The following is a 17,156-nucleotide window of genomic DNA, read 5'->3' on the forward strand; positions in this document are numbered from 1 at the left end:
CACAGATCCTGCTGCAACACCACATTAGATCAAGCTCAGCTTTAGCACCTTCGTGATTGGCTGACTCCACGAGGACGTCTCCAGATCCAGGATGTGTATGTGATTGTTCCAGCCTCGTCCTGTTTGGTTCCCCTGAAAAACAGCACACCTGAGTCTCGTCTGTGTCACACACACACACACACACACACACACACACACACACACACACTCTATGTTCCTTTTAAGAAAGAAATGGTGTCTGTGAGGATTTTCAGTCAGGATTTAGACCGCACCATAGCACTGAGACAGCTCTCATTAGAGTCACATGTGACTTGCTCTTATCATCCGATCGTGGTTGTATCTCTCTATTAGTGCTACTTGATCTTAGTGCTGCATTTGACACTATCGACCACAACATTCTCTTAAATAGACTTGAAAACTATGTTGGCATTAGTGGAATTGCATTAGCATGGTTTAAATCATTTATCTGACCGTTATCAGTAGGGATGGGCATTCGATTAAATTTTCTTAGTCGATCGTCGGGAGAATTAACGATCGACTATCGATTAATCATTAATATTTTTTTATTCAAATTCATTATTTATTTAACTTTTTATAAATTAAAAAGGCAATGAAAATACAAAAATACAGCGTGTTTTTCCTCGATTAGATCTTTATTACAAGATGATCAACTTGTGGCAGTAAAACTGGACGTTCGGTTAGGCTAAACTTGAAGATATGCGCGCGGTGCTCGAAAGCAACGGAACCTGCAGCTGCGAGTTGGCGTTCTTAAACAGAGACCCTCGTTTGTTCCAAAATAATAAATAATAATAAAAAATCATGTTAAACAATAACTTAACCAAAAACATAATAATACTTAGATCTGACAGGTTTTGTCAAAATGTAACTCAAAACTATCCAAGAACGAAGTCGAGAAAGAGGGTGAGAGAGATTACTGTAACAATCAATTAGGCTAGGCTACTTAACAAAGCCTCATAAAAAATAACTAGTAACTCACATACAACTTCTACACCAGTCTACTGATTTTTGTTGAGAAAGATAAGCATGTTGATGACATGATCTGGGGTCAGACGCGACCGCAACTTGACCGTCAAGCCTCGTTTACACTTTCGCCTGGCTCTGCAGCGCGAGTCTCCACAGACTGCGCGCGCACCTCCCCAAACAGACGAGGCGTTTATACTCGACGCGCTCGCCTGTGAAACACCGAATACCGCAATGACGTCATTTTTGCCGCGCTAACCTTCGCGCTCGTGCGGACGCGTCGAGTGTAAACAAGGCTTCAGTCCAGCCGCTGAAAACACCTGCTCTGAGGGGACTGACGTTGCCGGGATGCACAGGTACCTCCGCGCTAACTTGACCAGCCCGGGGAACACGTTCACGTTCCGCAGCAGCATTAGTTTAATGATAATCGATAACAAATTAACGTGATCGACGAAATTCTTAATGATCAATAATCGATCGTCGATTAATCATGCCCATCCCTAGTTATCAGTTTGTAGCAGTAAATGAAGAGATGTCTTATCGATCACAAGTTCAGTATGGTGTACCACAAGGCTCAGTACTAGGACCGTTGCTATTCACTCTGTACATGCTACCCTCTCACACACACACACACACTCTGTACATGCTACCCTTAGGAGATATCATTAGGAAGCACTAATTTAAAACTTACCAATCCACAAAATTAACGGAATGCATAGCTGATATAAAAAACTGCATGACTAGTAATTTCCTACTACTTAATTCTGAAAAAACAGAGATTCTAATTATTGGACAAAAAACTTCCTCATGTAATAACCTAGAATACTGTTTAACACTTGATGGCTACTCTGTCAAGTCCTCGTCGTCGGTTAGGAACCGGTGTGTGTGTGTGTGTGTGTGTGTGGGCTCTTTGATACCAATCTTTCATTTGAAAGCCACGTTTCTAGTTTACGTTTCACGTAAAACTGCATTCTTCCATCTTAAAAATATATCTAAATTACGACATATGTTTTCAATGAAAAATAGGGAACAGTTAGTTCATGCGTTCTTAGCCTGGTAGTGATGGTGTACACACTCTCACAAACATCTGTGTCACGCATGACGTCTTCTGATGAACACGGACTCACCATCAGCGAGTTCTCATCCAGCTCAAACGTTCCTCTGTGACCGGGCTGTGCGGTGTAGCCGTAGCCTCCGAAATACACCAGCCTGTGGAGACAGAGCAGAGGAAGTGTGTGTGTGACCTCACTGATGACATCAACTAGTGTCTGACTGGCCTGATGAACACACACCTGTTTCTGTGGACCCAACAGCCCAGTTTGTCTTTGCAGGTCGGAGCCAGACCCGTCAGACTCATCTTCTCCCAGCGGAGCGCAGGCGTTCGCAGCGGCAGACGGTAAACCTGAGCGACACACACATCTGGAGCTTCAGACACACACACACCAACATCTGAAGCTTCAGACACACACACCAACATCTGGAGCTTCAGACACACACACACCAACATCTGGAGCTTCAGACAGACAGACACACACACACACACACACACACACCAACATCTGGAGCTTCAGACACACACACACCAACATCTGGAGCTTCAGACACACACACACCAACATCTGGAGCTTCAGACAGACAGACACACACACACACACACACACACCAACATCTGGAGCTTCAGACACACACACACCAACATCTGGAGCTTCAGACACACACACACACACACACACCAACATCTGGAGCTTCAGACACACACACACACACCAACATCTGGAGCTTCAGACACACACACACACACTCACACACACACACACACACACACACACACACACACACACACACACACACACCAACATCTGGAGCTTCAGACACACACACACCAACATCTGGAGCTTCAGACAGACAGACACACACACACACACACACACACCAACATCTGGAGCTTCAGACACACACACACCAACATCTGGAGCTTCAGACACACACACACACACACACACCAACATCTGGAGCTTCAGACACACACACACACACCAACATCTGGAGCTTCAGACACACACACACACACTCACACACACACACACACACACACACACACACACACACACACACACACACCAACATCTGGAGCTTCAGACACACACACACACACACACACACACCAACATCTGGAGCTTCAGACACACACACACACACACACACCAACATCTGGAGCTTCAGACACACACTCACACACCAACATCTGGAGCTTCAGACACACACTCACACACCAACATCTGGAGCTTCAGACACACACACACACACCAACATCTGGAGCTTCAGACACACACACACACACACACACACACACACACACACACCAACATCTGGAGCTTCAGACACACACACACAACATCTGGAGCTTCAGACACACACACCAACATCTGGAGCTTCAGACACACACACACACACACCAACATCTGGAGCTTCAGACACACACATACACACACACCAACATCTGGAGCTTCAGACACACACATACACACACACCAACATCTGGAGCTTCAGACACACACACACACACACACCAACATCTGGAGCTTCAGACACACACACAGTGCAGGGATCATTATAGTGTTTGTGTGGTTATAAAGCCTCACTGTGTTGGTGTTTCCTCTGGCCTGGTGTCCGCCGAACACGTACAGAACTCCGTCCACACTGGAGCCGCAGCCGCCCGACATGGAGTCCGGCACCTCGCCCTCGGAGCGCTGCACACGCCTGCACACACACACACACACTATCAGCAGCAGCTCGAGCGCCTCACCCGCCTGCACACACTAGAGGATGGATACCCGACCCGAGCCCGATGGGACCCGTCGGTACCGACGGGCCGGGCCGGGTTCGGACAGATATTTAGAAATTATGTTCGGGTCGGGCTCGGTCACATCAGCGCGATATGGCATTGAACATTTTAAATTTAAAACAGCTTATTATGTTGGTACCCAATGTGCCTGATGCTTTCACGTGATGCAAACGTTCGTTTTTGTGATTAAAATACATGTAAAATATTACCATAACATCTGTCTTCCTGTGTGCGGAAATTTGTTTATGTAGCCGTGACAACGAAACACTTGCATGCGCGCCTGCGTTAAGTGCTCTTGTTTCTCCGTGCGCGCTGATGCACTCATCCTGCTGACATTTCCGAATGTCTTCCTACAGTTGCTTAATACAAGCAGGCTTTCCACACAAACAAACGCACATGTGTCATTAGTATGAGAAAAAAATGGGATTTAACTGTCGGTCTCGGCTCGGACATAAATATCTTTATGCCTGTCGGGCTCGGGTCGGGTTCGGTTACTGCTCTGTTGGACGCGGGCAAATTCGGCCCGATCCGCACTCTAGCACATACACACACACACACACACCGTCAGCAGCAGCTCGAGCGCATCACACACACACACACACACACACACCGTCAGCAGCAGCTCGAGCGCCTCACACACACACACACAAACCGTCGGCAGCAACTAGAGCGCCTCACACACACACACACACACACACACACACACACACACACACACACACACACACACACACACACACACACACCGTCCGTTAGCAGTAGTGTGTGAGTGTGTTCGTCACGCTCAGGGAACTCACCATCTTCCTGTCTCCATGTTGTAGATCCAGATTTCATTCTTCGGCAAGTACAAGTCAGTGAATTCAGTAGCTTCAGCATCTGCATTCTGATAAAGGATAGAGTTCTGTTTACAGAGTTAGGGTGAGATGACCTTCACGTAAGGGATAATGCACATCCAGCCGGTTATTATCTCAGAATAAACCCGACAGGGTGTTTCAGGATCAGGGGCCTGTACCATGATGGTAGTTGAACAAACTCAGGGTTACATGATTAGTTTAGAGTTGACAAAACCAAACCAATCCAACCAGGCTTTGTTGGTACCATGATGCTGATCATCAACTTTCTCTGTCAACTCAGGCTTTGATCCTGAGTTTAGGAGTTTAAGTGTGACATCAGTAGCGAACAGCCAATCACACGTTGAGAGAGAGTGAAACTGAGATTAATTTCTCGCGAGAGAAGCAGAGCAATTCACTTATTAAATAAAAGTATTAAAATATTAAGAATTTAAACAAATTTACACAGCAAGAAGAAAACAGCTGTCTATGAAAGAGGACAACTAAAAGAAAGTCTCGCTACTGTATTTCAGTGCAAGTAAAAGTTCTGAAGTTATTTTATACATCTGATAAAGGTATAGAGAGAATTGAACATATAAGCTCACATGTAGTCATTTTATTGCTTCATCTATTGATGCTAAAGCGTATTTATATTACCTTTATATATTTATTCATTTAAACTGCGTAATAATAATTGATGAACTAAAATTGTACATGTGTGATTGATAAAGGGTATAATAATTACATAAATAATATCTAAATCATACAAATTTATTATTCTAAATAAGCATCACTAAAAACCAGACAATTTTGTCTTTAAAAATCATTTGCTATGTAGTGACCTTTAATTTTGAGTAGAAACAGGTGGAGTGACTTTATCGCATCAGACATGTGTCACTTTGCTCACAGCTGATTGGTCCAAGTTCGGTTTGCAACCTCTTACCTAGAACATAACCTGCCCTGGACCAGGTTAGCCGTGGAGCGTAAGTTACTATGGCGATGAACACTGCTAAAAGCCAAACCACTTTCATGGTCCCTAAAACCCAGGGTTGACGCAAATTAAACTGAAACATAGCTGGCTAGCCACCTAAACCGGCTTCATGGTATAGACCCCAGGTCTTTCTATCAGCCTGAAGGGGGTTTATTCTGACATAACACACACACACCTGAAGGGGTTTATTCTGAGATAACACACACACACCTGAAGGGGTTTATTCTGAGATAACACACACACACCTGAAGGGGGTTTATTCTGAGATAACACACACACCTGAAGGGGTTTATTCTGAGATAACACACACACACCTGAAGGGGTTTATTCTGAGATAACACACACACCTGAAGGGGGTTTATTCTGAGATAACACACACACCTGAAGGGGTTTATTCTGAGATAACACACACACACCTGAAGGGGTTTATTCTGACATAACACACACACACCTGAAGGGGTTTATTCTGAGATAACACACACACACCTGAAGGGGTTTATTCTGAGATAACACACACACACCTGAAGGGGGTTTATTCTGAGATAACACACACACACCTGAAGGGGTTTATTCTGAGATAACACACACACACCTGAAGGGGTTTATTCTGAGATAACACACACACACCTGAAGGGGTTTATTCTGAGATAACACACACACACCTGAAGGGGGTTTATTCTGAGATAACACACACACACCTGAAGGGGGTTTATTCTGAGATAACAACCGGCTGTATGTACATTATCCCGCTTTATTGCATGGATACTTGCCACATACTAAATAAATAATTAGACACGAAATATTGAGCTGAAATATTTTACTTTCATTAAACGCAAACCTTCTGCGGATGAGCCTGTGTTTCTGTTTTCAGCGGTTGTTATATAGGAATAACATACCGCTGGATGTGTGATTGACCGATCAGAATCAAGTATTCCCCAGAGTACTGTAATAAACGTGTAATAAACAGTATAGCGTCTGGTGTTATACCTTATATCCTCCCCAGACGAACATGCAGGAGCCGTCGGTGACCGCGATGTGTCCGCTGCGCTCCGCTGGACTGGCTCTGGACACACACACCTCCTCCTCCTGCAGCCAGAAGCCTTCGTCCTCCTCACCCTCCTCATCCTCCTCGCCTCCTGCGTCCCACTCAAACTCACGCTCATCCTCGTCCTCCATGTTCTGGACAAGATCTTCTTCCATGTCAGACCGTCACTAGAATGAGACACATTTCAATGAAGCATCTACTGTTCATCTGCAGGCTGCTTGTACACACACACACACACACACACAAACACACTCTCTCTCACTCGCTCTCAATCCCATCGGAACAGAAAGAAGTCAATTTTGTTTCATGTATTTATAATATGGATAAAATCACTATAGAGCTTCATATATCCTGTCAGTGTGGCCACAGATTAAACAATCCGTTTCATTGATAATAATCAGTTGTATTATTGATCAAATCGAGTGAATTATCTTCACGGGTCGTGTTGTTTTGATTGAGCAGCTGATGCGCGATCACCGCTACAGTCTAATGACAGAAAACTACTCACACGAACGGAAACTACTAATGCTGTCACTTCTGTGTGATAAACGAGCGGAGAGTCATGGAGAGGAGCTTGTTGTCATAAGCAGCGCTGCTCGTTTGAATTAAAACTGTTTTTATTTCAGAAAGGCCTCACCGGAAATATCTTCTGGTAAAATGATGCCGCCATATTAGTGAGGTCAGTCACTGACTGCGCATGTGCTACGCTTGGAAGCGCGCGTTACGCAACAGATTAAACATGAAACATCTTTTTCGTCTGCTGGTTTAAACAAGATCTTGTGCTCCAAGATTAGTTATTTTACTCAATCGGTCTGAGTTTTGGCTGAAATTGTGCTATGGATCTGCCGGTTTTCTAATTAGCCGATTTTGAACGGAAGAAGCGCGAGTGCCTCAGAACTTCAGGTTTGTTTATTTGTCTATGTAACGTTATTTCAGTCTGAGCTTATTTAGTTATTTACCAAACACGTGTATACTGACCTATACCAACCAGTTAGTCTTCGTAACCAGCTAGTAATCGACACAGTATTCACACACAGTGTTGTAGATATTAAATGGAGAAATATCTGTTTTAAGGCGAAATACTTGCAGAACATATGACCAAGATATAACTAACTTAACTGAGCCTAACTAGCACAGAGCCTAACTAACCCTGACTCTTCTGTTGTTGTGGTGTGTTAGTCCTGGATTTACACAGTGTCTCTCTCTCACACACACACACACACACACACACACACAGAGGCTGCTGAAAGATGAAGCTTCAGTGTGATGTGGAGGTTGTTAACCGGATGTTACCGACATTCGGTCTGAAGAATAAAGGCAAACCCAGTCGGGCTGTTTTATCCATCGGGAAGCAGGACAGAAGCTCTCAGAACCACAGCCTGTTCCTGCTGATCTGCACTGCCAAAGACAGAAGCGGGTCCAAATACAAGGCAAGCGTTCCTCATGGCCCGCTCCGGCAGATCTGTCCTCTGTTCTCCTCCAGGTCTTCAATCTGTGTGTGTTTTCTCTGCAGCTGAAGGAGAACATTGAGAAGTTCTTCACATGGTTCGTGGAAGAGGGCAAAGCCACGGTTCGCCTGAAGGAGCCTGCGATCGACATCTGTCTGAGTAAAGTAAAGATGTGCTCTCAGTTCTACTGGAGAAAGTCTTGAGCTGTCATGTTTGTAATGACACCAGTGTGTTTTAAATCAATGTTGATAAATGTTATTACTGTTATTAAATGTTATTACTATTTTTTTATTCTTGAAACCAGCAAACTGATAATCTAATGATAAATGAGTTGATGACTCATGTAAGGATTTTAATCTGATCAAAATGTAAAGAATTTTGATCAAGTTTTTTGTGAATATAAATGTTTTCTCTGACTGTTATTGAATCAGCTACTCTGATATAAAATAAGGGAGTTTCCATTTTAAGTGTTACATTGCAACATTAAGCTTGAAACAAGTCTTTCTGTGAGAATAATGGGATAATACACTGGATTGATAAACCCTCTGTTTTGTTGATATAGCAGAGATTCTTTTTACACTTTTATCAGTTATTATCAGTCATATTGCATCAGTGTTGAGTTTATACTCTGACTGTAATTCTCAGTAATCTGACCTGGTTATCAGAAGCCGAGGGAATATTCTACTTCCCGCAGACCTGCTTTTGCATTAATAGAATTCTGATGCTAATAAAATCTGCTTCCACAACGCTTGATGGGTGTGTGTGTGTGTGTGTGTGTGTGTGTTTTTTCAGGCCGACACCAGCAGCTTGAAGAGCTTCCTGTCCGCCGCGCGACTGGCTCACAGAGGAAGTGACACGGACTCGCTCCCGCTATCCTCCCTCGGCCCGGTCCGCGCCCGCGACGTGGAGAAGCCAAAGAAAAAGCTCAGCGTTCTGTCTAAGAAGGACTACCCGCTAGCGTCCAGCTTCCCGTTCTCCCTGGAGCAGCTGCAGGTATCGTACTGCCGGCTGACCCGCGTGGACATGCGGATGCTAGCGCTGCGCTCGCTGCGCCGGCTCGACCTTAGCAACAACCACATCCGTAAGCTGCCTGTCACCATCGGGGACCTGCGCTGCCTCGCGGAACTCATCCTGCACAACAACCGGCTGGAAAGCTTCCCTGACGCCCTGTGTGAGTCCACTCTCCAGACCTCACTGCAGCATCTGGACCTGAGCCAGAACCAGCTGACGGTTCTGCCCGCGCGCTTCTGCCAGCTACGGCACCTGGTGAACCTGCGCCTGGACGCTAACCAGCTCCAGCGGCTCCCGTTCCACATCGGCCGGCTCTCCAAGCTACGCTTCCTGTCCGCGGCTCAGAACCAGCTCTCTGTACTTCCTGCGGGCTTCAGGAAGCTGTGCCTGGAGAACCTGGACCTGTTCGGGAACCCGTTTACTCAAGCCAACGTTCTGGAGCACACGATCCATCTCACGTTCCCGCTGACGCTTCAGGAGCTTACGGCGCGCGCTGTGGTCGATCTCAGGTGAGCTAACGCAGGTCTGCTGACGTCACGTGCTCATGCTATTGTTAGGGATGGGCATTTCAAGCAAAAATAATATTCGATGATTGCAGGGAATTATTCGAAAAATCACACCCCTCCCCACACGCATGTATAGGCTACACAGCAGAGCATGTGAGCGGAATATTCCTCTTTATTCCAGCGCGCTCCACTCAATCACTCATGGCACAAGCCATCGCTCCAATCATGATCCGCTCACCGGTAAACAGCGTTCGCTCAAATCCCGCTCCGACAATTAATTTCTCTGTACTATACTATACGTGTTGTAGCCATTGAAGAAAACGTATTTAAGTTTCATATTTATGTTTAAATATAACATTATTTTTTTTATTTAATCTATGCTGATTATATCAAAAGTGAACAGCATGAGTAAGATAGGATCATAGGATGCGCAATATATGGGGATAAATATGGAGTGGGTCAGACATGATTTTGACCTTTTGTTTTGTATAAAGCCTTTCTTTAAAGTAAATTTCGTTTTGTATAAATTGTATCTTAATTTTAATCAATGTTTCATCAACAAATTGCCTCGATTTAATAAATAAGAAGCAAATATAGCAGACAATATAATCAGGACATGGAGGCGCTGGTGTGATCACTTGCATTGCTCGTCTCATAAATGAACCGAAACTCAGCGTATAAGCTGCCTCACAGACCTGAGAAATATATATAGAAAGCTTGAAATGTCTACTTGTAAACAAATCAATTCAAATGAAAAGAAACCGACTACTCTCTGCTTATGTAATCCGTGTGAAATGTGCATTTCTCTCTATAGTCGCGTTCACTACTGCGAAGATGGCGAGTCAGTATCGTCAACTTTATCTCTGCAGCCGACACTGATACAGGAAACACTAGTTTGTTAAAAAACAATTGAAATGTCTCCTTGCTATATTTGACATATTCATAATCATTCATTCTTTGTGGCAAGCTTTATGCGTGCGCTTGAGTGCGGAATATATTACATAAACGCTTGATATGGTTTAGTATTCTCTCCAGTATATATTTAAGTAATTAAATTAATATAAATATGCGATTAGTTGACTAATGGTTTAAATGAACAATAGTCGACTAGAAATTTTTTTTATAAGTGGGCAGCCCTACTTATTTCACATATTTTCATAGGGCATTCTGGGTTGGTTAGGGTAACATAATCTTCATAAAGACGCTCTCGCTCACATGATCTGGGGTGCTTCTCAATATCCCTCCTCGCTCCTCCATCCTCTGACCCGGAAAACGATCAAGCTCATCTTGAAAGACATCTCAATTCTCTAACAGCACCGTGAGGATCGAGGAGCTTCCAGAGGAGTCATGAGCAGGAGACACGGGTGGATCCTTTACGGAAGAGTTTTATTGACTAAACAAGACGCACGTATAAATTCTCCTCCCCTTTCACATCGGTCACAATCATTTTAATTTATACTTTACTTTTGCAGTTTAAATAAACCACACATCTCACATATTTCAACAGGGTATCTTGATTTATTATTTATAATTAATTTCCTTAACAACCAAACTAAAACAAAAAACTGGCAGATCCTTTGAGCGCAGCTGATGACGATGTGAAGTGACGCTCGAGTGATCAAGTATTCCAATGTTTAAATAAGCTTTCTTTCGATTCCTCCGTCCTTCCCTCGCGTCCTATAGGAGAGGAGCTGAGACGCGAGGAAAGGAAGCCAGGATGCAAAAATGAGAATTGAGAAGCACCCCTGGTGTGAGACGTTGTGTTCTTCTGTTGTCTGAGTTGATTGACAGCTTTTAGGTGCGTTATTGGCAGCGCCACCCACTGGTTACATGAACGTGTCGCACCGCATCAGTACCGAAAACATGGGGATTTTTTTTTAGAAAATAATGGCACAACCTATTCGTTATTCTATAATTAAATCAACTAATCGAATATTAGAAAATCGTGACTCATCCCTACCTAACGTGTGCTTGTTCTTGTGTTCAGAATCATGCTAATGTGTTCTTGTGTTCAGGATCCCACTAACTTGTGCTTTTGTTCAGGATCATGCTAACCAGAGTTTCCGCTAGAAAAAAAATCGTTTTACGGACATTTTGATGATATGCCGGTCAAATATCGCCTCTTAATTAGTCAAGTTGGGGAAAACTGGAGGCAGGCTATGTAACTTAAAAAATGACATAATCATGTCGTATAGAATGCAACATGTTTGCAGTGGCGGCTGGTGATCGTTATTTTTGGGGGGGTCCAGTGTTTTCCCTAGAAATTTTTCCAGCAGCGGTGCTGTTACGTGCCCAAGGTTGTTACCAAGCCGCGAGTGGTGGGGTCCGGGGGCATGCACCCTGGAAGATTTTTTAAAAAAAAAACCCTTAAACCATGACTTCTGGCAAGTTTTGTGGATAGAAATGGACATTTTAAGAAAAACAAATATGACATACCATCAACTGATTCAAGGCATGATTATTGCAGCACGTACCTTGAACTGCAGTCACAAACAGAAACCTTAATTTTATAATTTTAGACAGGATTAGTCATGTTTTTCTTTTGTGTTCATTTTCAGCTTGGTAGAAATTGTTTAGGGGAAAAATGAAACTGCACAACCCAGAAAAAGATTATTTACAATTTATTGAAAATGTTATGTTAATGGGAAAGGCCACACCCAATCTGTGAGCACTTAATTTTTCTGGCCTTTTCATAGAAGATCTCTAAGGCTCTTTGGTAATTGAATGATTGTGGGGGTATTTTTTGTTTTTGCAAGAAGTCTTATGCTCATCTAGCCTGCATTTATTTAATTTAAAAAAAAACAGTAGCCTAATATTGTGAAATATTATTACATGATGTTCTTTTTAACTTTTTATTAATCAAAGAATCTTTGAAAAAAAAGAAAAAGAGCATCACATATCATATTAGAATGATTTCTGAAGGACACCAACAAGTTTAGTAGACTCATCTGAAAAATTAAATATGATTTAACTTTAACTATCAGGACTGTGAGCAGTAGGTGATACTTCCTCGTCATCATGGAGAGCGCAGTTCGTACCGCTTTCTCCTTTCCACAAGCGCTTGCTCTCCCGTGGCGTCTGTCGTTGCTATGCAACCATGAACAGAGGCGCGCTTGGGAAAAAGAGCGCGCCGGCCGCATTTGAAATAATGAATTTGCACGCGCAAAAAACGCGCTATGTGAACGACCCTTATGGCAACGTGACATTAGCCTAATCGAAAATATTTCCATATGTGGCTCTTTCCTCCTTGTGTACAAGTGGGTTCAGAGCCACCGCATGCAGCGCCGCCGGTCGCCATGTCTCAGTGTTTTTAGGTGTGTACGTGAATGAAGAGAATGTCGTGATATTACTGATCATGGAAAGATTTTACAGCGGCGCTGAAAATCCAGCGGCGGCGCTGCGCCGCTGCTGAATACATTGTAGGGGAAACACTGGGGGTGAAATAAATGTCAGATAGCTGTTTGAGGTCTCTTACCCCAGTTATTGTCCAAAAAACTTCAGTGCCGTCACGTTTCTAATGACAGGCGTGGGTGAAGCTCCGGGTGAAGCTCGTCCTCTGTCACTGGCTGCTGCCAGATTTGTAAATCGGGTTGGTCCGGTCCGAGATCCTTTATCCTTTTTTTTTTTTTTTCTTCCAGCGAATGCCTTGTGAAAGGGTTTTTTTGTAAATCAATGACGGGTTAAATTTGGTTTACTGCTCCCATTATCTCTACGAAAGTGATCAGCCTAGCAAGGTTTTGTCGTAGTCGCCTGCGCACTCGCAGTAGTGGCCCAAGAGCGTAAAGTTGAATCACAGGCGACGAGAACCAATCAGATTGGATAAAATAACATGCATCAAATTCTGATTCGCCAGGGACGCAGCGACCAGGGATGGCGGCGCCCAGCGCCTTCTATTGACGAGCCCCACTAGCCTAACTTTCAAATAGACGGAAAAAAACATGAACGTCCGGTGGTGGTGGAGCTCTGGCTCTGGACATCCGAGGCTTCAGGCGTTCCTGATTCACCATCGTCCGTCGCGTCTGGCCTCTGAAAAAAGCTTTTAAGGCTAGTCTGGCCGGGCCTGGCCATATTTGAAACGTCTCACTCAATCTTTCTTCTTAAGGTCTATATTACAGCCGTTTTAGGTGTGCGCTTTATTTGAAATGTAGCATGCGATGTTGTTTAATAACTTTCAAACGGTAGAGTAGGGCTGGTCCGAATACCATTTTTTGAGCTTCGAAGCTTCGGTAGTAATGAACATCGAATATTCGAAGCTTCGGAATCTCTATAGCCTATGTCTGTCTGTCCGTTGCATTTTGATTATGTCGAGAACCGTTCATCCAAACGACTTCACAAGGGAGTGCAGTTTCGTATTTGGTGCAATATAGATAGACAGGCGAGACGCGACACGTTCAGAATTAATAAACTTATAATAAACTACAGAACTGCATGAGCCGGATGCGCGCGCGCCTCACGCGAGCAGAGCTTAAATGCTCCGAGAATGGACACTGCACTAGTGATATAAAACACACACAGGTCTGTTAACTTAAGCAATATTTTTAATAAGGTAGTCTAATATTTTTCTCACTAACAAATTACTGACAAAGTAGGGTAGATTTAAATAAAGAAGCGGCGCCCCTCATGCATGCAGGGCATATATGCTCCGAGAACGGACACTGCGCTAGTGATATAACACACACACACACACACACACACACGTCTTTTAACTTAAGCAATATTTTTAATAAGGTAGTCTTATAATATTTTTCTCACTGACAAAGTAGGGTAGATTTAAATAAATAAAAACGAAATTTAAATAAATAAAAACGAAATTTAAATACAGAAAAACGAAATTTAAATAAAGAAAAACTAAAAATAAACGTGACGTCCCAGTAAAATCTCAAAGTCTCCTATATTTAGCTGTAGATTAATTTAGATTGATAAGGGTAAAAAGGATAATACATTTTGTTTCTATTATTCTATGTTCCACAATGTCAAAGCAACGCAGCTTAACCCAAAACACAAGCTCATGCACTTCTGTCCATACACACTCCGCTGTTCTGCGCTCTAGTCAGAGAATACTCCCGTTGCAGGAACACATTTAGTAGTCCAAGAAGCAGCAAATATATTTATTAACATATAACTTCGTTATATCTACTTAAGTATTATATTTCACCAGATTTTATAGTGTAAAACATATTCAAGCTCGAATGAGAACCGTTTCGAGGGGGATGCCAGGTGTGCACAAAAAAAAAGAATATTCGAATGTCACATTTTCAAATCGAATACCAACACACCGAACGAATATTCGAATATCCGGGTCCAGCCCTACCGTAGAGCCTGTTCCTTTATAACATAGCCAAAGGTCGGTGTATTTTTGCTTTATACATTTTAGGCTTCTTCCCGAATTCAGATTGTGTTAGGGGAGTGGGATTATTAGCCAATTTTAATCGGACAATTTGACCGGAGAGATTTAATTTTGTCGGACATTTCATTTTTTCCCCGGCCAATGTCCGGTAATTACCGGACAATGGAAACTCTGATGCTAACGTGTGCTTGTGTTCTTGTGTTCAGAATCATCCTAACGTGTGCTTGTGTTCATGATCATGCTAACGTGTGTTTGTGTTCAGAATCATGCTAACATGTACTTGTGTTCAGAATCATGCTAACATGTGCTTTTGTTCAGGATCATGCTAACGTATTCTTGTGTTCAGGATCATGCTAACGTGTGCTTGTGTGTTCTTGTGTTCAGAATCATCCTAACGTGTGCTTGTGTTCATGATCATGCTAACATGTACTTGTGTTCAGAATCATGCTAACATGTGCTTTTGTTCAGGATCATGCTAACGTATTCTTGTGTTCAGGATCATGCTAACGTGTGCTTGTGTGTTCTTGTGTTCAGGATCATGCTAACGTGTGCTTGTGTTCAGGATCATGCTAACTTGTTCTTGTGTTCAGGATCATGCTAACGTGTGCTTGTGTTCAGGATCATGCTAACGTGTGCTTGTGTGTTCTTGTGTTCAGAATCATCCTAACGTGTGCTTGTGTTCATGATCATGCTAACGTGTGTTTGTGTTCAGAATCATGCTAACATGTACTTGTGTTCAGAATCATGCTAACGTGTGCTTTTGTTCAGGATCATGCTAACGTATTCTTGTGTTCAGGGATCATGCTAACGTGTGTGCTTGTGTTCAGGATCATGCTAACGTGTGCTTGTGTTCTTGTGTTCAGGATCATGCTAACGTGTGCTTGTGTGTTCTTGTGTTCAGAATCATCCTAACGTGTGCTTGTGTTCATGATCATGCTAACGTGTGTTTGTGTTCAGAATCATGCTAACATGTACTTGTGTTCAGAATCATGCTAACGTGTGCTTTTGTTCAGGATCATGCTAACGTATTCTTGTGTTCAGAATCATGCTAACGTGTGCTTTTGTTCAGGATCATGCTAACGTATTCTTGTGTTCAGGATCATGCTAACGTGTGTGCTTGTGTTCAGGATCATGCTAACGTGTGCTTGTGTGTTCTTGTGTTCAGGATCATGCTAACGTGTGCTTGTGTTCAGGATCATGCTAACGTGTTCTTGTGTTCAGGATCATGCTAACGTGTGCTTGTGTGTTCTTGTGTTCAGGATCATGCTAACGTGTGCTTGTGTTCAGGATCATGCTAACGTGTTCTTGTGTTCAGGATCATGCTAACGTGTGCTTGTGTTCTTGTGTTCAGGATCATGCTAACGTGTGCTTGTGATCAGGATCATGCTAACGTGTGCTTGTGTGTTCTTGTGTTCAGGATCATGCTAACGTGTTCTTGTGTTCAGGATCATGCTAACGTGTTCTTGTGTTCAGGATCATGCTAACGTGTTCTTGTGTTCAGGATCATGCTAACGTGTTCTTGTGTTCAGGATCATGCTAACGTGTGCTTGTGATCAGGATCATGCTAACGTGTGCTTGTGTTCAGGATCATGCTAACATGTGCTTGTGTGTTCTTGTGTTCAGGATCATGCTAACGTGTTCTTGTGTTCAGGATCATGCTAACATGTTCTTGTGTTCAGGATCATGCTAACGTGTTCTTGTGTTCAGGATCATGCTAACATGTTCTTGTGTTCAGGATCATGCTAACGTGTGCTTGTGTTCTTGTGTTCAGGATCCCGCACGGGCCTCACCTCGTCCCCTTCCAGGTGTGTGACGAGCTGGACTTCTGTAAGGTGTGTGACTGCGGGCGCGCGTGTGTGAACTCCTTCATCCAGACGGCGGTGGGCATGAACCTGCACCTGGTGTCGCACACGGTGGTTCTGGTGGACAACATGGGCGGCACCGAGGCCCCGGTGCAGAAACACTTCTGCTCTCTCGTGTGTTACTGCGAGTTCATGGACGGCTGCGTGCAGCGCGACCTCAGATGACCCCGCTTGTGTTTCTGTGTTTATTCTCTTTTATCTTTTTGTGGAAAAGACTACAAATTCCTGCAACACAACAAATGCTTTGTGAAACTAATAAAATGTAGTATAACAAAGAAACATGTTTTAAA

At 43.4% G+C, this 17,156-nt stretch overlaps 2 protein-coding genes across 6 annotated transcripts in view; one reads left to right on the top strand and one right to left on the bottom strand.

Annotated features, from left to right (window-relative positions):
- Positions 1-7,860, bottom strand: part of klhdc2 (kelch domain containing 2) — a 15,039-nt gene extending 7,179 nt beyond the window's left edge. Inside the window, exons 1-7 of one of the 4 annotated variants that reach the window (XM_077221714.1) lie at positions 7,842-7,860; positions 6,635-6,859; positions 4,624-4,709; positions 3,624-3,741; positions 2,274-2,383; positions 2,109-2,190; positions 49-132 (exon numbers count right to left, since the gene is read on the bottom strand). In XM_077221714.1, the coding sequence (XP_077077829.1) occupies positions 49-132; positions 2,109-2,190; positions 2,274-2,383; positions 3,624-3,741; positions 4,624-4,709; positions 6,635-6,847 (693 nt within the window). In that variant the 5' untranslated portion in view covers positions 6,848-6,859; positions 7,842-7,860. Of the gene's footprint in view, positions 1-48; positions 133-2,108; positions 2,191-2,273; positions 2,384-3,623; positions 3,742-4,623; positions 4,710-6,634; positions 6,860-7,200; positions 7,418-7,680; positions 7,774-7,841 lie in introns of those variants that run through there. The other 3 variants (XM_077221713.1, XM_077221712.1, XM_077221711.1) reach the window with 3 other exon arrangements.
- lrr1 (leucine rich repeat protein 1) lies at positions 7,366-17,145 on the top strand. 2 transcript variants are annotated; one of them, XM_077221715.1, is made up of 5 exons: positions 7,366-7,595; positions 7,930-8,122; positions 8,206-8,304; positions 8,933-9,660; positions 16,776-17,145. In XM_077221715.1, exons 2-5 carry the CDS (start codon positions 7,943-7,945, stop codon positions 17,029-17,031), a joined length of 1,263 nt encoding a protein of 420 aa, XP_077077830.1. In that variant the 5' UTR covers positions 7,366-7,595; positions 7,930-7,942; the 3' UTR covers positions 17,032-17,145. The 2 variants fall into 2 exon arrangements, with proteins under 2 accessions (XP_077077830.1, XP_077077831.1); XM_077221716.1 differs by having other exon boundaries at positions 7,407-7,595; positions 7,872-8,122.
- Positions 17,146-17,156: the final 11 nt, after the last annotated feature.

Source organism: Siphateles boraxobius, unplaced genomic scaffold, assembly GCF_051911475.1.
Source record: "Siphateles boraxobius isolate OS27281-9 unplaced genomic scaffold, OSU_SipBor_1 85, whole genome shotgun sequence".
Lineage (NCBI taxonomy): Eukaryota > Metazoa > Chordata > Actinopteri > Cypriniformes > Leuciscidae > Siphateles > Siphateles boraxobius.